The 23,755-nt window shown below is 46.0% G+C and overlaps 16 protein-coding genes across 16 annotated transcripts; 7 read left to right on the top strand and 9 right to left on the bottom strand. All coding sequences in view use genetic code 12, as the record gives it.

Annotated features, from left to right (window-relative positions):
* Positions 1 to 540: 540 nt before the first annotated feature.
* On the top strand, positions 541 to 963 carry RPL30 (60S ribosomal protein eL30; the record flags this gene model as incomplete). The annotated part of the gene is made up of 2 exons (XM_025479108.1): positions 541 to 543; positions 649 to 963. The coding sequence occupies 2 exons, from the start codon at positions 541 to 543 to the stop codon at positions 961 to 963; spliced, it is 318 nt and encodes a 105-aa protein (XP_025338581.1).
* Positions 964 to 1,032: 69 nt separating this feature from the next.
* SPC34 (Spc34p) lies at positions 1,033 to 1,770 on the bottom strand (the record flags this gene model as incomplete). Its single annotated transcript, XM_025479109.1, has 1 exon — positions 1,033 to 1,770. The coding sequence occupies one exon, from the start codon at positions 1,768 to 1,770 to the stop codon at positions 1,033 to 1,035; it is 738 nt and encodes a 245-aa protein (XP_025338582.1).
* A 959-nt stretch (positions 1,771 to 2,729) lies between these two features.
* On the top strand, positions 2,730 to 3,533 carry CXQ87_000536 (chromatin DNA-binding HSP70/DnaK family ATPase; the record flags this gene model as incomplete). The annotated part of the gene is made up of 1 exon (XM_025479110.1): positions 2,730 to 3,533. One exon carries the CDS (start codon positions 2,730 to 2,732, stop codon positions 3,531 to 3,533), a length of 804 nt encoding a protein of 267 aa, XP_025338583.1.
* Positions 3,534 to 3,706: 173 nt separating this feature from the next.
* On the bottom strand, positions 3,707 to 4,825 carry CXQ87_000537 (uncharacterized protein; the record flags this gene model as incomplete). The annotated part of the gene is made up of 1 exon (XM_025479111.1): positions 3,707 to 4,825. One exon carries the CDS (start codon positions 4,823 to 4,825, stop codon positions 3,707 to 3,709), a length of 1,119 nt encoding a protein of 372 aa, XP_025338584.1.
* A 129-nt stretch (positions 4,826 to 4,954) lies between these two features.
* On the bottom strand, positions 4,955 to 5,725 carry CXQ87_000538 (uncharacterized protein; the record flags this gene model as incomplete). The annotated part of the gene is made up of 1 exon (XM_025479112.1): positions 4,955 to 5,725. One exon carries the CDS (start codon positions 5,723 to 5,725, stop codon positions 4,955 to 4,957), a length of 771 nt encoding a protein of 256 aa, XP_025338585.1.
* A 250-nt stretch (positions 5,726 to 5,975) lies between these two features.
* RFC3 (replication factor C subunit 3) lies at positions 5,976 to 6,992 on the bottom strand (the record flags this gene model as incomplete). The annotated part of the gene is made up of 1 exon (XM_025479113.1): positions 5,976 to 6,992. One exon carries the CDS (start codon positions 6,990 to 6,992, stop codon positions 5,976 to 5,978), a length of 1,017 nt encoding a protein of 338 aa, XP_025338586.1.
* A 1,982-nt stretch (positions 6,993 to 8,974) lies between these two features.
* On the bottom strand, positions 8,975 to 10,034 carry MID1 (Mid1p; the record flags this gene model as incomplete). The annotated part of the gene is made up of 2 exons (XM_025479114.1): positions 8,975 to 8,989; positions 9,021 to 10,034. The coding sequence occupies 2 exons, from the start codon at positions 10,032 to 10,034 to the stop codon at positions 8,975 to 8,977; spliced, it is 1,029 nt and encodes a 342-aa protein (XP_025338587.1).
* A 135-nt stretch (positions 10,035 to 10,169) lies between these two features.
* On the bottom strand, positions 10,170 to 12,167 carry CXQ87_000541 (uncharacterized protein; the record flags this gene model as incomplete). Its single annotated transcript, XM_025479115.1, has 1 exon — positions 10,170 to 12,167. One exon carries the CDS (start codon positions 12,165 to 12,167, stop codon positions 10,170 to 10,172), a length of 1,998 nt encoding a protein of 665 aa, XP_025338588.1.
* A 780-nt stretch (positions 12,168 to 12,947) lies between these two features.
* CXQ87_000542 (uncharacterized protein) lies at positions 12,948 to 14,288 on the bottom strand (the record flags this gene model as incomplete). The annotated part of the gene is made up of 1 exon (XM_025479116.1): positions 12,948 to 14,288. One exon carries the CDS (start codon positions 14,286 to 14,288, stop codon positions 12,948 to 12,950), a length of 1,341 nt encoding a protein of 446 aa, XP_025338589.1.
* Positions 14,289 to 14,667: 379 nt separating this feature from the next.
* Positions 14,668 to 15,120, top strand: MED10 (mediator complex subunit; the record flags this gene model as incomplete). Its single annotated transcript, XM_025479117.1, has 1 exon — positions 14,668 to 15,120. The coding sequence occupies one exon, from the start codon at positions 14,668 to 14,670 to the stop codon at positions 15,118 to 15,120; it is 453 nt and encodes a 150-aa protein (XP_025338590.1).
* Positions 15,121 to 15,805: 685 nt separating this feature from the next.
* CXQ87_000544 (uncharacterized protein) lies at positions 15,806 to 16,342 on the top strand (the record flags this gene model as incomplete). The annotated part of the gene is made up of 1 exon (XM_025479118.1): positions 15,806 to 16,342. The coding sequence occupies one exon, from the start codon at positions 15,806 to 15,808 to the stop codon at positions 16,340 to 16,342; it is 537 nt and encodes a 178-aa protein (XP_025338591.1).
* Positions 16,343 to 16,479: 137 nt separating this feature from the next.
* Positions 16,480 to 17,286, bottom strand: CXQ87_000545 (uncharacterized protein; the record flags this gene model as incomplete). Its single annotated transcript, XM_025479119.1, has 1 exon — positions 16,480 to 17,286. One exon carries the CDS (start codon positions 17,284 to 17,286, stop codon positions 16,480 to 16,482), a length of 807 nt encoding a protein of 268 aa, XP_025338592.1.
* A 1,215-nt stretch (positions 17,287 to 18,501) lies between these two features.
* On the top strand, positions 18,502 to 19,368 carry CXQ87_000546 (uncharacterized protein; the record flags this gene model as incomplete). The annotated part of the gene is made up of 1 exon (XM_025479120.1): positions 18,502 to 19,368. One exon carries the CDS (start codon positions 18,502 to 18,504, stop codon positions 19,366 to 19,368), a length of 867 nt encoding a protein of 288 aa, XP_025338593.1.
* Positions 19,369 to 19,899: 531 nt separating this feature from the next.
* Positions 19,900 to 20,493, top strand: HET1 (Het1p; the record flags this gene model as incomplete). Its single annotated transcript, XM_025479121.1, has 1 exon — positions 19,900 to 20,493. The coding sequence occupies one exon, from the start codon at positions 19,900 to 19,902 to the stop codon at positions 20,491 to 20,493; it is 594 nt and encodes a 197-aa protein (XP_025338594.1).
* Positions 20,494 to 20,578: 85 nt separating this feature from the next.
* Positions 20,579 to 20,941, bottom strand: CXQ87_000548 (uncharacterized protein; the record flags this gene model as incomplete). The annotated part of the gene is made up of 1 exon (XM_025479122.1): positions 20,579 to 20,941. One exon carries the CDS (start codon positions 20,939 to 20,941, stop codon positions 20,579 to 20,581), a length of 363 nt encoding a protein of 120 aa, XP_025338595.1.
* A 987-nt stretch (positions 20,942 to 21,928) lies between these two features.
* Positions 21,929 to 23,431, top strand: CXQ87_000549 (uncharacterized protein; the record flags this gene model as incomplete). Its single annotated transcript, XM_025479123.1, has 1 exon — positions 21,929 to 23,431. The coding sequence occupies one exon, from the start codon at positions 21,929 to 21,931 to the stop codon at positions 23,429 to 23,431; it is 1,503 nt and encodes a 500-aa protein (XP_025338596.1).
* Between the last annotated feature and the right edge of the window lie 324 nt (positions 23,432 to 23,755).

Consider the following 23,755-nt stretch of genomic DNA (forward strand, 5'->3'; position numbering starts at 1 on the left):
CGAAAAATTTTACTTGGTGGAGCCCGCGGGGTCGATGCAGGATTCACTACCTTCAATTTTGAGGTTCTTGAGGTCAAACTAGTCACGTGAGAGAACCATCAAGAGGCTCTATTATCACCTATTACAATCTTGAAGACTGGTTTAGCCATTACCAATTCTTGAAGCTTACCCATCATTCATTTTTATATTCGAGCAATTGTGAGGATGTCTCATGGTGCTCTATGCTTACAGCAAAAGAGGTGCGTCGTGGCAATACTCGATTCAGCCAACGACACCGTGAGCTGCAAACCTTCGAATACATGCCATACATAAGTGTTCAAGAATTGAGAGTCTATAGCATATCATGCTTTACATAGGTCGAGGGTAAGTAAGAATAATGTAAGTGGTGTTGTTGCGTCGTTGATACACGTGATCAAAGTGACTGCGATTTTGAGCTGTCTGCCGGTGCACCACCCTCTGCGCACAAATTTTCAAGACGGTTTTCTCTCGCTTTTCTTCTTTATCTTCAATAGACCGGAGTGAAACACTAAATACACAGAGATGGTCAGTATCATTCTTTGAAAGAGCTGAAACGGGGCTGATTAGCGCTGGCGCCGTCATGTACCCTCAGCTTATAACATCCTACCAACTATCTACTAACATGAAAAGGCCCCAAAGAACAAGAACACTGACAACGTCAACGCCAAGTTGGGCTTGGTTATGAAGTCCGGTAAGTACACCTTGGGCTACAAGTCCACCGTTAAGGCTCTCAGAGCTGGTAAGGCCAAGTTGATCATCATCGCTGGTAACACCCCAGTCTTGAGAAAGTCTGAGTTGGAGTACTACGCTATGTTGTCTAAGACCCAGGTCTACTACTTCGCCGGTGGCAACAACGAGTTGGGTACCGTCTGCGGTAAGTTGTTCAGAGTCGGTACCATGGCCATCTTGGACGTCGGTGACTCTGACATTTTGTCTGCTATCTAATTACGCCTGTAATATAGTTGGTTCGATATTTTTACGTGTAGATTTGTACCTTACCTTATATTCCTATTTTCAAGTTCTGGCAGCCTCAAGCTCCTTTTCAAGACCTTCGATAAGTTCCTCTTCCCCTCTGATAAGCTCATCAACGTTTCTACCGGGAGACTCAAGTTCATAGATGCTGTCGCCTTGCGCACCAAGTTGTTCCTTTTGCTGCTTCACTGCCTTCTCAAGAGACTCAGTCTCTCCAAGAAGCTCGTCGTATGCAAGCCTTATGTTTTTGATCGTTTCCTTGATGTTTGAATCATTGACAATGTTTGGATATCGCAGTATCACGTCGTTCGCAGTATCATATATTAGCTCAAAATCCTCGGACTCCAACACATCAGCCGAAATGAGCTTATACTGGCTCATGAAACGCTTTTTTGTTGGTGATGACATCGCCTCGATATTCTCTTTCTTGTCGTCGTCGGGAACATTCACCAACCGTGGCACGCTAACTACAGGACCGGACGTTTCACCTTCAACCTCTTCAAAAACACGTTTTCCGTCGATTCGTTGAGGTTGTAAAAAGGTAAGCTTTTCTCCATTACCTTGGCCATCCTTCAGCCGTAGCATCAGGCTCCCCAAACCAGAACCTTTATTAATTTTATAGAGACTCGATTCAGCTTCTGAAGGGTCGCGTATTAGGGATGTCACATCGGGTTTGTTAATGATAGCATTCGTAAAAATGCCCGGAGGTTCGAATTCTAGATTATTCATTGTATCACACAGCGCCTCGATTGAGGTGAGGATATCTCCTAGGCGAGCCATGGAGTTTTTTGAGATTGGATTCTGTTAGGAAGTGTTGTTTATAATTTCGTACACTACTGTGTGCGCTTGAGACCTTGCGAGGCATAAACGATATGGGTGTACCGATACTTCAAATTGAATGTTAGCAACAGAAATTCTTCTAGTTTATGAGTCGTTATAGGCAAAGACTTGGCGCTGTGTAGTCGAAGCATATTGACAATCTTCCATGTCATAAGTAATTTTGCGTAAACTAGACGTCACAAGCATATATCGTCGTAAGCCAGTTTTATAATACTTTAGTCTGCTGAAAGGCAGGCGTCGACTTCGCAGCTTGATCTGTTCTAGCGAAGATAATAAAAGTTACCCAGTTATCGTGTTTGGAATTAGTTCATCATGTTTATAGATTTCTCATTTTGCAGCCATTCCTCATTCGCACAAAAAAGTCAGAAACGTAACAGCAGTTTTAGTTCTAGGAAGGCTAAACCAAAAAAATACTCTTTCATCCAGTACAAGATTATTTCTAGGAGACCTACTATTTACGAGCTTTGTCATTTTGCTTATTTTGACAGAAGATCAAAACAAGTCATTTACGTTGCACTCTGTCACCTGCATATCCTCCCTACATATCCATCTTCAGCATCGTCGACCCTCTCGATTTATAGAGCCATGACGGTTGATCTAGATAGATATGTTCGACCTGGTCGTGAATACTATCTTGCATTGGGACTAGAAGGCTCTGCCAACAAGCTAGGTGTTGGTGTTATCAAGCATCATACGGGGCCACTATCTGAAACAAACCGAGCTGAAGTACTCTCCAACGTTAGGGATACTTATGTCACACCCCAGGAGAAGGATTCCTTCCAAGGGATACCGCAAGACATCATAGGAATTGGGTGGTCCGCATTATTAAGAGAGCCATAGCAGATGCTAATATTTGTGGTGATGATTTAGATTGTATTTGCTTTACACAGGGACCAGGGATGGGTGCTCCTTTACAAAGTGTTGTCATAGCTGCCAGAACATTATCACAGCTATGGAATAAACCTCTTGTTGGTGTTAATCATTGCGTTGGTCATATTGAGATGGGGCGTGAGATAACAGGTGCACAGAATCCAGTGGTTCTATATGTCTCCGGTGGAAACACCCAAGTGATTGCCTACTCCAAACAAAGGTATCGTATCTTTGGCGAAACCCTAGACATTGCCATAGGTAATTGTTTGGATAGATTTGCCCGCACCCTCAAAATCCCTAACGATCCAGCACCGGGGTACAATATCGAGCAGATGGCCAAGAAGGGGCGTCACTTTGTTCCTTTACCATATACTGTGAAGGGAATGGATCTTTCGATGTCAGGTATCTTGGCACATGTTGACGAAATCGCTAAAGACTTGTTCAAGGGTAACTCCAAAAAGCTAGTTGACCAGGAAACGAATGAGCCAATCACCCCCGAAGATTTATGTTTTTCTCTTCAAGAAACTCTTTTTGCTATGTTGGTGGAGATCACAGAGAGAGCTATGGCGCATGTACAGAGCAATCAGGTGTTGATTGTAGGTGGAGTTGGCTCGAATGAGCGTTTACAAGAGATGATGGCATTGATGGTGAAGGACAGAAAAAATGGCTCCATTCATGCCACCGATGAAAGATTTTGCATTGATAACGGAATAATGATAGCGCATGCCGGCTTACTTGGATACAGAATGGGCCAAACCAACGACCTACAAAACACGGTGTGTACCCAGAGATTCCGAACAGACGAGGTGTTCGTTGAATGGAGAGATGATTGATAGGAGCAACTAAAAGTTTGATAATGCAACTGTAGTCTGATCCGGCGATTGGATGGCAAAGCTGTTCATTTGTCTTGCGAGGTCAAATATCGAACAGGCTTTAAAAGGCCTGAAGAAGCTTCTTTTCTTCTTTTGGTCAGATACGGGTCTAACAAATAGCTGGAAAATATTTTCTAGGTACGTTTTCCTACCACTGAAAACCGGCCGATCTCCTCTTTGTAGATAAAATTGTTCGAATCAAGCATCTTCATCACTGGCTTGCGAAGTTTAGGGCCGCCCGAAGAATGAAGCCCTCTACCTACAATCACATCAAGCAGATCAACGAACTGAGCTTTGGATCCAAACCTCGACAAAATTCCATGTGCTTGTCTCTCCTCGGTCTCTTGTGCCCACCACTGGATTACCCTTTGTTTCGCTAAATCCACGGCCTCACCAACCGTAAGGCCATGAAGATCAACTGAAGCCGAATGAAGGACTGGGCGTGCCTTGTCTCTTATCTCATCAGATGTGGGTTTCTGCAGTCTTGTCGAAGCACTAGGAGTTAGGTTCCACGACTTTTGCGGTAGTTTAACTTGTTTGAGAACTTCAGCGGCCTTCAATTCCGGCTTGAAGGCAACATGAAGATTCAAACTTCTATCGTAGGTTAGTTGAACAACATCGTGATCCACAAACATGTATCCCACTCGTAGCACTCTATCCATGGCTCCCTCGAAAAATTCGAGACATTTGATGAGAAATGCAAAATTAAGTTGCTGTAAAGGCTGATGTTCATGTACCAGTTGCCTTAGCTCAGATATCTCTTGTCCAGATTCGTCAAAAGATTGCCTCTGGTCTTCCACAATGCTCATCGAGGAGGCATTGCGAGAATCTTGAACACGAGATCGCTTTACCTTCTTCTTTTTCCTATAGTTGCACATGATATCTGCCAATGCCAGCATTCGGCAGGGATTATTTTGCAAATAGGGCTCTAGGACAGCTTCCAGTAAACCCGTGACTACCCCCAACTCATTCACAGAGGCGTCCTTCAGCATGATCGCTTCAATTGCCAGTTCCACGTCATTCTCATTCTCCTTGAGCACTCGCTCTAACTTTCTTGAATCCGTTCCTGGAAATAACAGCTGTAATTGCCTTATCTCTGAGGATACCACACTGGATGCGTGCTCTTGTTCTTGGATCAAGTCGTCGATCACAACGTCGATTCGATCGCAGCTGACTAACCTTCCAAATAGCTCACTTCTTGACTTGTGTGGAAAGAGATCTGCAAGAGTGTCCACCAGCAGCGAAGGTTCCATTGGTGTGTTAGGCACTTTTGTACACCTTATATTTGGATTCGCATATTGTTAATTTCAGCTTTGAAACAGTGAGTATGCACAATAGTGTCTACGTAGAGTTGGTAAAATACATTGGTTTCGAATTATAAATCAATTTCGCTTTTTCAGCAAAACCACGGCTTTGATTGCCGATAGCCATTTTGTCATGTCGTGTTCGTCTTGTGCACCCAAATATATGCGCTTCATCGGGGTAATTACCATGATACACCAGCTCTTCCCTCGCGTGGCATCAACTTCGATAACATCCATGACATTCTCCATCTTTATGATCTTGTATGCCCTGTCCTTGTGTTCTTTCAGTTTACAGAAATAGATGGCTTTGTTGGTGACCACCACATAGAGCTTACGCCATTGACTGTATCTCTTTCGAAGCTTTCGTAGTTCGCCCTGCTCAACCAAATATTCTCCCTCCCTCTTATCCTTCAGGAGGTTCGATAGATGACTTGCCGCTGTCTCGTGCTCCTCATCCTCATTGGAGTCGTCCTCATATTGTCTCACCACACTCTCCAAAGCCTTCATCCAACTATTCTGAAGCTGCTTGCTTTCCACTCGAAAGTGGTAGACACGGCTGCTCGTATAGATGGCGAAGTGATTCTCATGCTCCTTATGGGCATCTTGAACGTCACTGAATGCTAGCAACTCAGATTTGTTGAGCACTTTGCTAGGCTTGTGTTCAGAGCTCTTTTTGTAGTAGCTGAGTTGGCAATTTCGGAGAACCATCCAGCGCTTATTCCACTGATGTGTCTTGAAGGATCGTTTCTGGACCCACGACAGAAACACCACCTTATTATCGTCGAACTGGGTCTCCACATTGTTGGCTATCTCGGACTCGGAGCCTGTAGCAATAACTTTTGTTGTCATTCAATGGTATGGCGTACTTGAGAATGAATAAAATAGTGGTGTAATTGGAGAAATAGGGGAAGGTTCGTTATTTTTATTCCTTAAGCTATGTGAAGTTCTCTTACATGCGTGAAACCTGCTCCTCAAAAAGCCACTACCAGGCACACAAACTAAAGCCTTGAAGCGCGCATTACTCTCTCAGTCTGCACTAAGGGCACCTTTGACAGCCATTCCTGAACATGGTGCGGCTGGGAGATAGGCTTTTGCACCCTCAAGGACCAGGCTGTGTTCTCCTCATAGCGCTTTTAAGCTTGATTCTCCATGGCAGCCTTGATGACCCCAATGACTGCACTTGTTTGAATTTTCTCGTTACCGCCCTTGAAACGCCGTACTCAACATCTGCAAGTTCTTTCAAAATTGCTATTCTGGCGGATGGCTTGAGTTCGTAACCTTGCAAAATCTCGACGAAGGCTTGGACGAGGTCAATCAAAGCCAACCCCTTCGTTTTCTTAAATTTTTCAAACGTCAAATAACTCGTAGTCCAGTCATCTCTAAGGATAGAATCTAGTATGGTCTCAATGTCTGCTGGATCCGGTGCTCCCACACACTCGTATATCATTTTCTCGTCTATCTGATCATCTGGGCTATCTAGAGCCGCCTTACATGCCTGAAGCACGTTGAGAGCTCTTCTCATATCACCACCGGATAACTTGAGGAGCGCTTGTTCTGCCTTCTCCGAGATGACAAGCCCTTCTTTTGCAACCACACTCTTGATCTGGTCCCGTACAGCACCCTCGGTGAGGGGCTGGAAGCGAAATCGCGTACATCTTGAGATAAGAGCTGGATTCAACTTGTGGGCGTAATTGGCCAAGATACAGAAACGTGTGTTCTTCGTGTATCTCTCGATGATTCTTCTCAACGAGTTCTGAGCAGCAGAAGTCATAGCATCCGCCTCATCCAATATGATTAATTTGAAACCACGGCTGAAGATCTGCATCGTGGAGGCGAATTCTTTTATTTGATTTCTGACGACGTCAATACCTCTATCGTCAGATGCATTCAATTCTAACACCATGCTTTTGTAGTTGGGCCCATAGATTTCTCTTGCTAGGGCAGTAATCATGGAGGTTTTACCAGTTCCTGGTGGTCCATAAAATAAAAGATGGGGTAATCTGCCCTCATGAATGAACTTTCTCACGGTCTTCACGATTTCCTCTTGCCCATAAACGTCGTCAAGGCTGGAAGGACGGTACTTTTCAACCCTTCTTATTAGTATAATCCTTAACATGTTCTTTACACTTTCACATACCATGGAAGATTCTCTCTATTCTTGTTGTTACTCATTATTATTGGAGATGAAATACTACAATACTTCGATGAACGCCCTACGCGTTACTAGAGGTCGAAAACCTGCACATGACGTGGTTGTTAAGCTATCATTATAATCAGAACGCCTCGAGAAATCAAGAAATTCCATTCATTTCAGTGCTCATTAGTAAACCTATCAAAGGCTTCACTTTCAATTCCTTCTTGAATGGTTAGATGAGCTTGCAGCCTAGTGAAAAGGACCAAAAGAGCAGCGCGCGCCAGAGTCGAACCGAAGGTCGATTGTGAGAGTGTTCGCTCAAAATCATTAAGAAGCCACTTATCTTAAAAATCTTGTGCCATCAAAAAAAAAATTAGTTTTCGAAATGATTAGGATACGATATTGCAAAAAAAAAAAAAAAAAAATGGTAAATCTCTTTGTATAGCGTGTCATCTTTATGCAAGGACAATGCTAATCTTCTCTGTATTGTTAAAATTGACAGATGTACTATCGCGAACGATAGTACGCTTGAATGGAATAGAGATAGTATATATGAGGTAAAGGTAGTGCACCAACCAAATGTCAATTTCTGCTATTTTACTCATTTTTCAACCAAACTTTGAATTATAGAAGATTTCGATTCCCTTAGCGATTTGTATACATCTTTACCAAGAGTGTGAATGCACAAAATACTGGTGGCATGAGCTAGGATTTCTGGTGCCTATGCATTTAAACTCAATGCTAGCTCCAGCTGACACGACATTCAAGAATTTGAGACGTCTTAATTGGTTTGTTAAGATCGTGAGATACACGTACTGGTCTAAGGAGAGAGTATTAGAACTCCAGGGCGAACCACATAATCCCCTTCTGCCCCAACAATAGAAAAGGGCAATGAATTCAGTTTCGCCGAAGGGTCGATGACATAATATGATTTGAAAAACCAGCAAAGATACATTGTCGCTCGCTATCCACCCCAACTAACAAGAACAAGGTGTGAAGTCATAGCCACTCTGGTATCTGGTAACTTGAGAGAAGGTTTTTTACTATATAATTTCGGTTTATAGCTTTTAAAGCTGAGGAGTAGGTGAGTGAGACACCGATCCCGAAGCGACCTTCAATCAACGTCTTCAGCAAAAAAAAAAAACTTATTCTTTCTGGCGTCCTCTTAATTTAATAATCGATGAAAAAAAAAAAAAATAGCGAATATACATAACGAAATTTATTTCTTCAAAGAACGTGTTGGAACCTATTGTCGGGCAATACGTGGATTTGAAGAGTCCGAATCATTCTTACCGGTCAAACTTCTTACAAAGAATGACTTGAGCCAAAATAATCGCTTTGATCAAATTAGTGAAAAATTTGAATTATGCTAATGGAGATAGATTGAAGGGGAGAGCCATAGTCAAGACGCGCTATTGAATATTTTCAAAGCCCTATCTTGAATTCTTAGGTTTTATACCAAAAGGAACTGTAAGGATACCACTAAACCTAAAACTGTCCAGCTTAATGCGCTCAATTTGTACCCCATACTTTTTACTGGATGAAGCGTACCAACGAAGTTACAAGATGCGTACTCTCCCCGATATCCCAAAAATATGACTTTCTAATAGAGTCGTTCTTCCGCGGGCAGTGGAAATCAAATTGTGATGGGCAATCACGCACAATTGCCTGACAGACATTCACACAAGGAAGAACCTCAAAGTAATTTTGCGGAGGAACGATCATTTCATTCACAAAATCACTTCTAGATTCATTGTAGAGCCTTTCAATATATCCGGTGACATTCCTTGTCGAGCATCGCGGTATTGTAACTGAACAGAGCCAATTTTTATACAGCCTTGCGCAATCCGAACATTTTCTTATAGGTGAGTAGATAGCATCCATAGTTGTATTGCAAGCAATCTGTTGCAAGGCCTTCGAAAAGTTTGTATAAAGATTTTTGGCTTGATCGTCGTAGATTCCCGCTAGAGCGCTTTTGTCTTGTAAGTGGTCTAGTGACAGTGCCGGCACTGAGTAAGCCACTTCATCACAAAAATCTAGATCGTAAATCAAGTTGCACGAGGTAGGGCTCATTGTCTCGAACTCGAACTTGGAATAGACGGCACCACCCAATTTAGAGCCCGAGAAGTCAGACACCAAGAAACCAACATACTTCGTGCTAGCGTTCAATCCACCGACAAGAAACTGTTGACGAAGCGCACCGCCACGATTGGTGTAAGAACTGTTAAACATACCAGTGCTGAGAAGGGCCGGCCCATTTCTCACTGCGCACCAGGAGCTATTCAAGTGTTTGAAATGATCGATGTCTTCATATGAGTAGATAAAAAGCTGAAATCTGGACGATGATGCGTTATAGTCTGAAGCATGTTGTCCATTCGAAGACAAATTACCAGTCACTATGAGGGCCAGTTCAGCATCGGTATCAACCACTTGAGCGAATGAGCGATTATCCCATTGATAAACCAAATCGTTTTGAGAGACACCAATCTCATAAGACCACGAAGCTGTAACATTGGTGCTTTCAGGAGCTCTAACACCAATGTACAAGATTGAATCCTCTCCACTTGAAACAGGTACATCAGCCAAAGCCAGGAAATACCCATTCTCAAAATGAACCATCGTACCTAGTTCATAGTTCTCGAACATCGAAGCATTGAATGAGTAGTATAATGTCAAACTTTGGTTTGCACTTGCACTTAGATCATCGGGCTGGTCACAAATGTTGCCTGTAATAAAAATCAAATACTCGTAGTATTCACCCAAACCAGTACTCGTGTTCACAATAAACGAATACTGCTGAAGCTCTGTTTGCTTGATTGTATTTCTGATGGGAGTGAATTCCTGCAATCCTTCCGAGTCCTTGTTTGTATCTAGATCATTATCAAGCATTCCGAAATTGTTCACATTGAAGGAGGAGTCAAGATCAAAAGCAGCGATCAGTTGGCCCACGAAATAGTCTGTGTCTGCTAAGCATTTTGAAATCAAACATAGTGTTAATAGTAGGATACTAAAAATGTAATTCATTTTATACTATTCTATAATGCTGCGAATGTGACTCTAAACTAATTGCATACTAGTCGTGATGATATCTCAGTAGATATCTCCTACTGTGTACAGGAACATTGGTTTTTCCCAAAGGCGCAAGCCGCTTAGTCCGTATCAGAAAATCCAGAACTTCTTCTTTTTTTTCTTCTTCTTGTCATCGCTATCATTTGAACGAACCTCTGGATTGGATTTCGTTGGTTTGATCAGACTCTGGTGCACGGAACGCTCATCGTTGGAGAAGAACTTTTTCAACCCATTTGCTCTCTCCTTCAGTCTATGAGGGGTTCCCAGATCGGAAATCTTCGACGAGCTGGAATTGGGGGCTGGCGTAGGCGACTTGCTTGGTTTTGAGCTGTCATCAATGGTAATACTGGGGACGTTCTTGTGATTCGCAAATTGAATTTGCTGAGGCGGAGAACTAGAAGTTGGAGGAGCGGGACTATTCCTCGCTTCATTATTCTGAGCATTCCTTGTAAGGGTCTTCTTCAACTCACTGTATGATTTTCCTGTAGAAGGTCCGTTAATGCTTCGTGCAGGCTCCGGTTCGAGCAATGATTTGGTCTTATATGGAACTTTACCAAATGAGTTCGACCCTGTGATAGCGCTAGCGAGTTTAGCACCCTTGCCCTTAAAATCAGGGTCAATTCCTCTCAACTCGTCACAAAATTGAAGAGACTTATCTGATATAGCCTTGGCAAAATTGACGAAGTAACTTTCATCGATTTTGTGCACCTTCAACTCATCTAGCTTATCGTGAAGGCTGAGACGGTATTCTTTGTAGACATCGGCAACCTCCTTAAAACTGGAATAAGATGAAGAAGATGCAACGGAATTGCCGCTGAAACTGGTGACAGAGTCGCTATCGTCAGAGGAAAGTAGCGACTCGAGTTCATCATCGCCATCCTTCTTCTTGCGTTTAATGATATTCATCTTTCCGGTATTCCCAGCCGGCTGGGTGTCATCAGATTGATCTATTGTTTTTGTCTTGCCAGTAGCTTCCTCCTCCAATTGAAGCTGAACCTTCTTCTCAAATTCACTCATGTTCAGCGCTGGCACAACTATCACTGGTAAGGGAAAATTCTTAACAAGTCTGTCACTTAAACGTGACGATTGCCAGGACTTGAGCGGAGCACTGTTCTTCGTATTCACCTTGGAACCAACACAGACGATATTTGGCTCGTAAAGTTTGTACATGTCCTTCAAGGCATCTTTGGTGTTACTATCAATGATCTCTACCGCAACCTTTGCAATGACATCCTTATTGATAACATTTAAGACGTAGTGCATCACACTCCTAGTAATCTCTTTGACAAATTCTGGTCTTCTGCGTTGTCTTTGTCTAACTCTCGGAGTTTTCGGAGCATAAGCATTGGGCGAGGGATATCTGGTCTGTCCATCTGAGGGTGGAGCTAACTTGTGGTTAATCGCTGACACTATAATGATGGAGTCACCGTGTTCAATGAAGTTGCGAAGAATCCAGTCGAGTGCAACCCAAGTGTGCTTTCTACCAGAGATGTAGATCAATATGACACGACGGGGCAACACAGGACCCAAACCTTTACTAGCGAGTTTGCCCAAATACAAATCCTCAAAAAGATGGTGGATACGAGTGAAGGCTGTACCCCTGTGGGTGATGATTGGTGTTGTTGGATACTTCAACATGCCACGAAACATGGATGCCATGTTTCTGTGAGGCGACATCATTCTCGTTGGGGAAGCGCTGGGAGATCCGACTGGGGAACGGCCTGGAATCTTCAAATCTGATTCACGGCGTCTTCCTCGACCGCTATCATGGTCTTCGGACATGCGACGCATTCTCAGACTAAGCGAGTCGTCGTCGTATAGTTCTGCCATAGGGTCATTATCTTCATAGTAGCGAATGTCGATTGTATCAAAAGAAATGCGCAGTTGGTATGTTTTATCCAACTTATGAGGTGGGAAGGATATATCTCTGTAATCCTCGTTACTCCTATTTTGCACCTCAGCCAAAAGAGCATCAGGCCCGCTCTTTGACTCCACAGACAGACTGAAGCGTCTCTTACGCTCCTCGTTGGTCTGGTTAGGGATACCAGGATTATACCGTCCCCCGACCAAGTCGGGGGTGGTCTTCATGTGTTGAAGTTGGGGTCTTAAATGCTTTACTTCAGTGTCCAGAGTCATCAAGGGGTAGCGGACGTGAAGAAAAAGTTTAAATTCGGGCTAGAGGACAGCTTATCGAATTAATTAACGTCGGAGGATCTGGCAGGTAGGAAAAAAGATCGCTTCACAATGAAGCAAAGACAGATAGCGAGTGACCTGCAGAAAAAGAAGATTCGAAACGGCAATGACAATACTAAGACATGCACTCTTCTTGGGTGCAAATGAAAAAAATAAGACTTTTTTTGCGCAACCTTCTGCACAGCGCTGCCAAGCATGAACCCAGGTTCAAGCTTGGAAATGTTGCTGCTATTTACTAAGATCTACAATCGTAGCCAAGGCTGCCTTGAAGGCACTCTGGTGCAAGCCAAGCTTGCAAGCATTGTGTGGCGTTTATGCAGAGGTGATATTGATATTATGTGGGGCACGATTGTCCAGCCGGTGTAGATCAGGTGATACTGATTTATGATTTTGTGATTTGCTGAGGCTGTACGAAATACATGGGGTAGCCAATGCTTGCAACGAGATATCGGCTAAACCCTGTCTCAGTATTGGTAGTTTTGGATCGCTGCAGGGTCAAAGCCACACTCTCAGTGCATCGAGGGGGATGAGATACGCCCGAGATCACCAAAGCCTATTGACGAGCCCTTTTTCTGGAGCGTAGAATATTGTAACGGCTCAAAAGGGCCGATCTGCCGAGAAGTCCACAAAACCAATTATCAACATTTCATTGGTTTTGCGGCCCGTGCTGCAAGATCACTGGGTTTGGGGCCCTGAGGGCGGTTGAGGGCCTTGGAGATCGGACGGAGGGTCCTGCTGAGGCTGGTGTTCGTCACCCTGATAGTTGTTCTGGGCGGCCCATTGGGGCAGAAAATTGAGCCCGCCTGGTCTATTGTATAGCGAGGCGAGCACCAGGCCAGAAGGGTTCCTGCGCTTGAGATTCTCAATGATCGACACTGTCAGTTCTGAAAGCGAGCTCGGCTCTGCGTAGCCGTGTGCGAGGTACTCGTCCAACTGGATACCCTGATTTACTGGATTGTTTTGCCACTCGCTCCATTGAGCATACGATGGCGCTTGGCTGCTATTGGCGAATTGGTCCTGACTTACTTGGTCCTGGCTCCCAGGGTCTGGGAACAGCGCCTGGGTCAACTCTTGTGTCAAGCGCTGGCCCAATTCCTGGCCTAATCCACTCATCAAATCCTGGTCAGTCTGGGAGTCGCCAGGGCCAGGAGCCCAATTCGCACCCACGTCCTGCCCCGCCTGTTTCGCAGCCAATCGAGGCATTAGTTCAGGCACCATGATCTCATTGCTCGCTAGCGGTTGGCTCAGAGACGCCAAGCCAACTGTGGTCAACAGACTCTCGTCGTGACTGAACCCTTCGCTTGGTGCCGGTGTCGATGCCAGATCCGAAGCCATCTTTCTCTCTTCCACCTTGTCTGCTTCGCGCCGCCTGCCGCGACTTCTGGTAGCCGTGGGCCCTGGGGCAGGAATGGCTGCCCGCAGCCGTGGGCCTGGTTTTCTGCCTCGAACTCCACCACCCCGTTTCCGTGGTCTGCCTCTGCGTGCTGGCGGCGGAGGCGGTGGTTTTTCTTCCTCACTATTTTTCTCTCGATCGTCATCCAGATGAACAGGCAGCCCGGTTTTCGACTTGAGCTCGTGCGCCGTGCGGAAATCGACTCTCTCGCCCATGGCTCTTTTTTTCCTCACTGCCTGAAGAACCTTGTATGTGTCTCGTAGAAGCTTGAGCCGCTGCGCGACGTTGGTGAGGTCGTGGTACCAATTTTTGTCGGCTTGTAGGGGATCTTCTGGATCAATGAAGCTTTCGTAGTTTCGAAGACGGGCCAATGACTCGGCCGCGGGGCGTACAAGGAAGGGCTCGTTCTCGTCGTACTTGGGTCGCCTGGCCTTCTCTTCTCGTTTTTTGAAGAGCCATGGAACTGGCGAAACTGCTGGCGTCGGCGTTGACAGTCGTTCCTTGCGGTAGTTGAGTGTGATCATTTTCGACGGCAGATTCTGCGCCGACAGGTCTGATCCTCTGTTGAGCTGGGCCTCATGCCATTTGTCCAGGTTGTACCGTAACGTGACAAGACGGGACATTTCTTTTTGTGTAGTCGATGAGGGGAACGAGCAGACGTCTTGAATAAGTGCTCTGTCAGTGTTTAGAAATTATGCAAAGTGGGCTTTGTGAAGAGTCCAGCGTAGTCTAGTTGAGATCTGCTTTTTGCAGTATCCTTACCAAAAATGTTCTCACGTGAAGGTCACCCGCCGTTCCAAGCTACAAGGCACCAAAAGTTGGCATTCAAGGTGGTTGATAAGAGAACACTACCTACAAGCTCGCTACAAGGAGGAGCTTTAAAAACATCACCTTTGGTGATCTCACTGGCGGCATTGGCACCTTTCGGACAACGGTCGTGCTGCATAGTGTCCTAAGCGGTAGAAGTATCACTGAGTGCGAAGAATTACTTGGAGCCAGACTATGACCACCTCTGAACTCACCCAATCAGACGAGAACGAGCCTCTTCAGTCTACTGCTGCTCAGCTTCTGGCACTTATAGAATCGACGATCGAGCTTGGTGTCCTCGTGCACGACAACCAAGGCACACACCAGTCGCATGCTGCCTTGGCCCACAGAACCAACCAAATCATAAGTCAGCTCTCCGGCCTAACTCATAGCCCGTTCACTCAGCAATTTCCTGTTCCCGTGGATGTCATAAGCTACATTGAGGATGGGCGTAATCCGGACATTTATACCAGAGAGTTCGTCGAAGTGACTGCGAAGAGTAACGCCAGACTCAAGGGCAAAATGCTTGGATTCGAGAAGCTCTGCGATGTGTTGGGCAGTAAGCTAGTTGAAGAGTTTCCACATCTAGAGGAGGCTGTCAAGAGCGTTAAAGAGCGTACATCGCTAAATCACGAGAAGCTGAGCTGAGCGTTGAACGCATCGCTAGACAACACGTTAAATAATATGCCAATGCGCCAAAGTGGTCTCATTTTCGGTTACGCATCCTGCTCGTATCTTATTTGGCGTTTACAGCTAGCGCTTGCGAAGAATTCGGGCTACCTTACCCAGGGTGGCTGGCAGTGCGACCCAATAATGGGAGAGCCTATGGCACCACAACCCGCCATTGCCGAGCCAAATACCCGTCGATAAAATACTGTTGTAATTATAATTTGTCAAGATGTTCAAAATTATCAAAAGGTTGCTACTTGCTCGCTCATTTGACCATTGGTGACATCTTCGATTTATGGCGATCTCGCCGTTGAGGTGCGCTTCTCTCAAGGCCTGTAAGCGAGGGCCTGTACCGCGCCGCACCGAACAAGAACCAGCACTTTTTGACAAGAAGGCGACTAAGCCAGCACCTGGATCAACGAGAGTGGCTCAAACAAGGCGTTATGGAACCAGCCTCGTCCTCTTTTGGCTCTGTCTAATCTGTTTTCACTCATGTTCAATGCACCCTGGTCTAGTCAATGCACCTTTGTGCCATTAAATCTCGGATGCTGCACCCTTCCCCAATCGGACTTGTTCCGCCAATAGTGCCCCCCAGTATAAAACCAGCGCTGTTTCAGGTTTCAATTGCCACCCACTTTATACTTTCGTTAAGCCTCCGCCTTCAATGCTCAGAACCACACTCCTTTCAAGTCTCCCACTTCTTGCGTTGCTAGGCTCGGTGAAGGCTGACGAGACAGTCTTCAGAACCACAACCTACGATGTCGTCGCCAGAATCCCCGTGACCGAGTACGTCTGGACCAACGATGCTGGATCGCTCACTTCTACTCAAGTTACAGGCACTGCTACTTACGTGCCTGCTGACGAAACTGAGTCGGCCACCATCACCAGCTCCACCAAACCTCCAGCTCTTCTGGAGACTGTCCTGGACTTCTCGTCATACCCATCTGACGATTACTCCTCGATCTACGAGTCGGCCGTGCTGGACCCAAGTGCAGTGGCCGCTGCTCCAAGCGAGTCGGAGCCTTTGCTGTCTGCTGCTGCTGTCACCAGTGCTCCTTCGTCTTCCGCTTCACCAATTCCCTCTGGTGACTACTTTTCGACCGGTTCATCTTCCACCACCACCACATTAGAGGACGGCTCCTCGGCCGTAATTGAGTACGTTGTCTTGTACACTAATGTGTGCTCTGCCTCGGACTACTAGATGAACCACCTTAACGCTCCTTAACACTACTGTACTATTAATTTTTTTTTACTTCGATGCTTAAATGAAAAAATTATGATGCTCATCTACAGTGTAGAAAATCAATCGTTCATTACAACATTTCTGAGGCTAGTAAACTACCATCTGCCGCCTTGGTTACCACCGTAACCGCCCTGGCCACCACCGTAACCGCCCTGGCCACCACCGTAACCGCCTTGGTTTCCACCATAATTGCCCTGGCCACCGCCATAGCCACCCTGGTTTCCACCCTGGCTATTGTAGCCCCAAGAGCCGCCGTTGCCGTTGTTGTTGTATCTACCACCGCTAGAGTGGTGGCTTCCACCGTGGCTACCGCCTTGGCTACCAGAACCACCAAAGAGGCCACCACTCTGGTTGTTTCCACCATTGTAGCCGCCCTGGTGGTTCTTGCGGTCGTCACCGCCGAGAGCACCCATAACACTACCGAGAAGACCGCCAGAGCTACTGTTATGGTGGGAGCCCTGGTTACCATTGCCGTAGTTGTCGTATCTACCGCCGTTTCCACCTTGGTGGTTCTGGTTGTTGTTGTTGCCGCCACCAAGCATGCCCATAAGGCCACCAAGGCCACCTCCACCGCCCTGGTTCTGGTTCTGGTTGTGGTTGTTGTTACCTCCGCCGCCGAGCAAACCACCGAGGCCACCTCCACCAGAATTGCGCTGCTCGTTGTTACCTCCGCCGGAGAGCACCAGTCCAATCTTGTTGCCAATCATGTTTTCAACGCCACCGCCGCTGGAATGACCACCCATAGCACCGCCAATGGCAGAAGTAAGAAGAGAACGGTCTCCACCTTCTCCACCTTGGTTCTGGCCGCCTTGGCCACCAGGACCGCCCTGGTTGTTGCTCTGGTAATTGTTGTCAGATCTTTGGCCCTGTTGGCCGGAGTTGTAGAAGTCGTTGGCTGACATTGCTGAAAAAGAAGTAGGGGCAGCGAATAATTAGCTTTCTTCGTTCAGGTACGGCTGCGCAGAAGATTCAGCGTGCGCAAAGCCTTCGCGGTCATGTGAAGTTATCTTACTTGTGTCACCACGCAGAGGCGGAGCAAACGGTGTCATACTTCCGTTTTCTCATGTTTATATAGGCTGGATAGATTTTACTCGAAATGCTTTGAATCTGGTGAGGTAGAAACGTGGCGGCGTATGAATGCAATTATCAATGTGTCAGTGCGGGTGTACAATGGCTGCGAAACGTTGGGCCGAGATAGTTAATGGAAGCTTCGATTAGCCGGCCCACGTACTGCCGTACCACGGTCTAAAGAGGAAGACGAATAATCTATATAAAAGAAAGAAACAAAAAAAAGACATGACAGTAGATTAGTTGGTTTCTAGCTTGATTTTGTTAAATCAGTTATTAATTAGTCGATTTATGCTGTGCAAGGGCGAATATGCTTGGTGAGACATGGAAGCGGAGAGACTAGACTCCAGCAATCGTGCTCGGTGATCGGCGACCAGGCTTTCAGTCGAGCATGAGGGCTTACGGTGCGAGTGATGCTTCAACCAGAAGTTCAACTAAAGGATAACATTTGGAGCACAAATTATTCGTAATATCTTTCTAATATTTCAAGAACCATTTGGGAATCCAAGATGATAAGCGGAATCAATAAGTGTGAAAAATTCGAGGAATGGTTGTAGTTTATGAGAGGATGCTGCTGGGACCAGCTCGCAGATCTTAAAGGAGAGTTCCACGACCACTCATTAAAATATCCATCTATGTCGTTGGTATAGAAATGCAGTTCTACCTCTTTGCATTTATCTCAACTGCTTAGCGTACGTTTCTGTCTGCCCATTATGACCAACACCCAGGCGAGCCGTGTAATCAATCGACACCCAAATTTCTCAAAGTAGCATTTAACCTGTTTGGAATGAAATCGCTATATAAACAGACAAGAACCCTTTCCCAAATCTGGTTATGCACTTTTTGCACCCAATCCAGCGCACCGCTTTTTCAGTCCCATAATCACCATCAAACAGTGGGTGCGAACGATTTCCTCTTTGAGCACTTGTGTAAACACAGAGACAAGAAGGCATCAACAGTACTAACAAACCTCACATCGAGCCTCGTACTTAACGTTCTTGTTTTGGTCTGCTCACATCACATTTCTTAATACCCATATATGCCAGTTCATGAATTGTGAATCTACTTCCACGTTCGATACCTCGAACATCCTCGATGATGATGATCTCCAGATAAATGATTTCAGTGAAATCCCTCTACATGCCTCGCCAGTGAAAAGGCCGTCTACAACTCCATATGATGCTTCGCCGTCGAAGTCACCTGCTTTCCTCAATATGAATAGCTTCCCAGATCTTCGAACACTGCCTAATGAGCTCTTTCAGGTCACACACCATCTCCGATCAAGAGAATTGCTCGATAAACCACTCAAGAACGACAAGATTGAAAAGCTCCTTAGCGAGCTAGAAGAGGATAACAGCGACTTTGAGCTTGATGATCAGCTACGCACAAGAGTGTTTCGTGCTCGCTTGAGGAAGCAGCCTTCAGACTCATTGGACATGAAGTTGGACTCTTTTCTAGACGACAGCTCCACAAAGGAGTTCTCTCAACAACGGGTGGCAAAACGATTTAACGATGAAAACAAGGAAAATAGCCTACGTCCCAGCAAGAAGCTCAGGCTCTCTGACAGACCGAGAAGGAGCATGTCTTCCATTCCTTCCTTACAGCCATTGTCCAATATCACCGATACAAATTCAAGAAGTCCTAATCGCTCCCCTCAGCGTATATGCGTGCCTAGGATGCGAAGGCCTCTGAGGCCCTGTCTCAAAGAGCTGCTGCTGCGGCTGCCAATACAAATATTCATGGTCGAATCGCTGACAGGGCTAGTCAACGACGCTACTCAGTTTGGCACAGAGCTCAATGCCTCCAATTGCGAGGGTTTCCTCATGCCAGATAACGTTAATGAGATTGTTCAGATCCCACGAACGAAGTGGGCCGCTGGCAAAGAAGAAGCTAGCTATCATCAAGGCTCATCATAGCAAACGATTTTGCGAGACTGAAGAGAGCAAACAAGAAGAAAATAAATCAGGTTTTTACCTGAAACGAGAATTTGAAGAATACAAGGCTCCAAAAGCGCAGAGGCAACTGCAGGTGCAAGTACACAGAGACAGCAAAGCTGTGCGTTGGGCAGACGAACTAGAGTGGTAAAGATGCCCTAATTAGTTGTTGCCTTCAGCTTCATAGAATTACGCGATACGAAAGACCCAGAATCAACGATCACCTCCTTTACACGTGTAGATCCACACCAATAGACGACGTGCTTACACCTCTGGCTAGATTTATTTTTTGTGCCATTTTCCGGTGAAATTTTTGCTCTATGTCCCTGGTGTCCCTCAAGTAGTTTAAATTATGATGCCTTGTGAAAAATCACGGAAGTTTGTTTGTTTTGTCGGCGTATTTTCATGGTGCCTCAGCCCCACTATCGAGGCGTTTGGGCAAACTTTGCGCGACCTTATCGAAGTTTCGTATATACTTGACATCAATCACTACCACATTCATAAACTACCACCATGTCTACCTTCTTTGATGAGATGAAGCGTTCCTTTGCTGACGTGCCAGTCACTGACAACAAAGTGGACACCGCTGCTTTCTTGGAGGCTGCCGAATCCTTGGTCAAGCTCTTCGACTTGTTGGGATCCTCCGCGTTCACAGTTGTCAAGAATGACATGAACGGTAACATTGAAAAGATCAAGGCCAAGCTTTTGCTGGATCCAGCAGGAGCTTCCACTTTGCAAGACTTGGTCTTGTCCGAGGCCCCAACCAAGAGCAAGAAGGCCACACAGGGTCTCTTGTGGTTGTCCAGAGGATTGCAATTTACTGCTCAGGCAATGAGAGAAACCGTTGACAACCCTAGCAAAGAGTTGACTGTTACTTTCACCGATGCTTACACCAAGACGTTATCCCAGTACCACGGTATGTTGGTCAAGCCAGTGTTCAAGTTGGCTATGAAAGCTTGTCCTTACAGAAAGGACTTCTTTGAAAAGTTGGGCGCCAACCAAGAGAAGGTCAACGAGCAGTTGGCTGAGTGGTTGAACGCCTTGGAGAACATTGTGAAGATCATCATGGACTTCTTTGCTTCTGGCAACTACGGCAAGGGCTTATAATGGATTTAGACTAATATTCGAGAGCGTGTAAGACAATCATAATTCTATCCGTGTATTGCAATAGGGCTTATTTCCATGCATATGCTTATTGCTGACCAATACGCTTGGTCTCTTGCATCAACTCGTAGAGCTGAGAGACTTGCTCTGGCGACATCTTGTCTAGGTCCTGTTGGGTCATCTTTCCCTCCTGCCAGGTGCCACCATCGATGCTTCTCAAGTAATCCTGCCACTGAGTCAAGAACCCAACGATATGAAGGGCATTGTCTGTATTCTTGTGGGCTTTGAATTCTGCCTTCACGTACTCATCACCCAAGGATCGAAGTTCAGATGGCAACTTTAATCTGTGAGCTCTAAGAATCGAGCGGTAAAGCTTCAAAGGCGGTAAAAGAGGAGGTGTTTTTCTCTCAGGGCGACGTGGCCTGATCAGACGTATTAAGCTTGGTCTCATTTCAACCTGATTCCTCAAGAGTCGTCTGTGAACAAAATGAGCAGCCGCTGTGGTGTCACGTGTGTATCCACCTAAAGAATTTGAATGTCCTTTGGATCAATGGTAATGTGGCCACGTCAATAGAAGAAAATTTGGGGGGGGGGGGGGGGGGGGGGGGGGGGTCAAGAAAAGTTGTCCTAACGTTCTATTATGGCCTCAATAGCTAATTGTATTTTGGAGACATCGAAGTCAGAGCCGATCTCAGCTTTCGCAGCCAAGGCCTTCAACCACATAATTGTTTATTTGACACCCTTCTAAGTTGTTGCAATGGACCACAAGGACAGCCAACACAATAGGCTTTGAAACAGCCTATTTACATGATCTGGCCTCCATCAGCTGGGCTTTTACTCGGCTACAAGCCAACACTACTGATTGGGGGAGTGGCTGCATGGGCGACTTGCGTGTTTGGGTATTTTCTAAATTTACAGCAGTGTAGCCAGATCCCATTTCAGGAAAAAAAAATTCCCGGTTTTACCATTCCCCTTCATCAAACAGTTTCCCCATATGGTATATGAATCTATGATCGAAAGAGGTAATTTTATTTTATGCTTCGAAGACGCACCTGCACATTGGCAGACAGAAGAACATACTTTTTATGGCAGTGGACTAAAACGCACTTATCCCAATCCAGTAATTCTCAACCTCGTGCATCTAGATGGCTGCAAATGGTAGGGTCCCTTAAAAGGTTCCCCAGTCCCACCATTTTGCAAGCCTTAACAGCCTCGTCTTTTTGAAGCTTGTACTTTTTTTTTTCTTCCGTCGAAGACATACTTTCGTTTTCTATTTCTTCGAATCCGAGAACAACCTTCAATTCAAAACTCACGTTTGATCAGCTGTTCCTTCGCTCGAGTTATTTACAATGAGGTTCGCTTCAGTTTTTACCATGGCGACCGCCTTCACGGCCTCGCTCGTGTCAGCTGCCCAGCCACTGGCTCTGCCGTCAACATCATGAAGAGAAGTGAAAGTGGTGCTGAGATTATTGACTTCGAATACGTTACCAAAGCTATGCGTGAGCTTAATGAAAGAAGTGCTTCTGGCAATGTCAATGCCGCCCAGAAGCGTGACGATGAGGACTTTGTGGACCAGTTATTGACTCAACTCCACAACTCCAACTTGCTCGAGGAGTTTGTTGACCAGTTCGCCAACTCTCCTCGTTTGAAGCGTTCTGTCCAAGAGGGTGTCGCCCAGGCCATCCAGGACGGTAACGTCGACGACATTGTTGTCTTCAAGGCCTTGAAGAACAGTGGTAAGATGCAGCAGTTCTTCGAATCCGTTCTCAACGACCTGGACTTGAACGTCGCTCTTTCCTCTGATGCCAAGGGCATCATGGAGGAGGTTGAGAAAGACGGTGCTAAGGCTCAGAAGAGAGCTTTAGAAAGAGCCCACCCATTCATCAAGAGATTGTATGCGGAGCTCCCCAACGCCAGAGAGAAGAGAGACTTCCACCCAGACATCTTGGACGCTTATGGAATGGAGAAGAGAGACCTTGCCGATGCCATTGGATCCATTGTCAGTCTGATCTTTGACTCTGGTATCATCCAGAACATTATTCGCTCTATCTTTGGTAACACTGACTTGATCCAAGGTGCCTTGAACTTGCTTACCGGTGTCATTCGTGCTATTCCATGGGGTAACTTGTGGAATTCCTTCAAGGAGAGTGGCATTATCCAGAGAATCTTCCGTTGGGGTTTCAACTTTGTTGTCGGTTTGTTCACCTCTGGCACCGTTGGCAGAATCTTCGACACCCTCTTTGGAGATGGAGCCTCTGACACGTCTTTCCTCAGTCGCTTGTTGAGTGTCTTGGTTGACGTTGGTGGTGAGCTTTTCCAGAGTATTGTCAACAACGCCGGCCTCTTCGGTGAGCTTGCTAAGACTATCTTCAGCGGTCTCTTCGATGGATCTGGCTCTGGATCTGACGGCAACTTTTTGGAGAACCTCTTCAGTGGTTTGGGCTCTGGTTCTGGTTCCTCTGGATCTGGCTCTGGTTCTGGTTCCTCTGGATCTGGCTCTGGCTCTGGTAACGAGGTTTCCTCTGGTTCTGGTTCTGGTTCTGATTCGAGCTCCGGTGGTTTCTTCGACTCTATCTTCAACGATATCTTTGGCGGCGACTCAAGCAGCTCCGGCGGTTCTGGCTCTTCTGGAAGCTCCGGTTCCTCTGGCTCTTCTGGAAGCTCCGGTTCCTCTGGCTCTGGCATTTGGGGCTCCGGCTCCTCGGGCTCTGGCTCCTCGGGCTCTGGCTCCTCTGGTTCTGGCTCCTCCAGCTCCGGCTCCGGATCTAGTGTCTTCAGCGGAGACGCCAAGGCTTGCTGCTGTGACGCCAAGTTGATCAAGACCAGAGCTATCAAGAGAGCTTTGCACAGAAAGATCAAGCGTTCTGTGAAGAGAGCGATTGCCAGCAACCCAGAGCATGGCCACGACATGTTCTTGAATTACGCCTACGCTAAGGTTTAAAGAACCACAGAGCACAAGACAGACTTGCAGCATATGGTTCTGACCGCATATTTCCCATGATTCCCACAAAAGAAGATCCGTCTTCGTAATTTTCTTGTTCTTTTTAGGTAATTATTTTCAATAGTTCTATTTGGGGTTAAGCTTGATGCTATGATTCCACCAATAAAATTGGTAACAAAAAGTTAACTTAGTAGTGCTTCCAATCAAGACATCCGGCATCCGGAGTATTCTGATTTTAAAACAAGTCTCCTGCCAAAAACAGTTACGAAGAAAGCCAGGCCTGGAACAAAGCAGAAAGAGAATATTCAATTGCGCTTCGGTCAT

The sequence above is a fragment of the Candidozyma duobushaemuli genome (genome assembly GCF_002926085.2).
Source record: "Candidozyma duobushaemuli strain B09383 chromosome Unknown A_B09383, whole genome shotgun sequence".
Taxonomy (NCBI): domain Eukaryota; kingdom Fungi; phylum Ascomycota; class Pichiomycetes; order Serinales; family Metschnikowiaceae; genus Candidozyma; species Candidozyma duobushaemuli.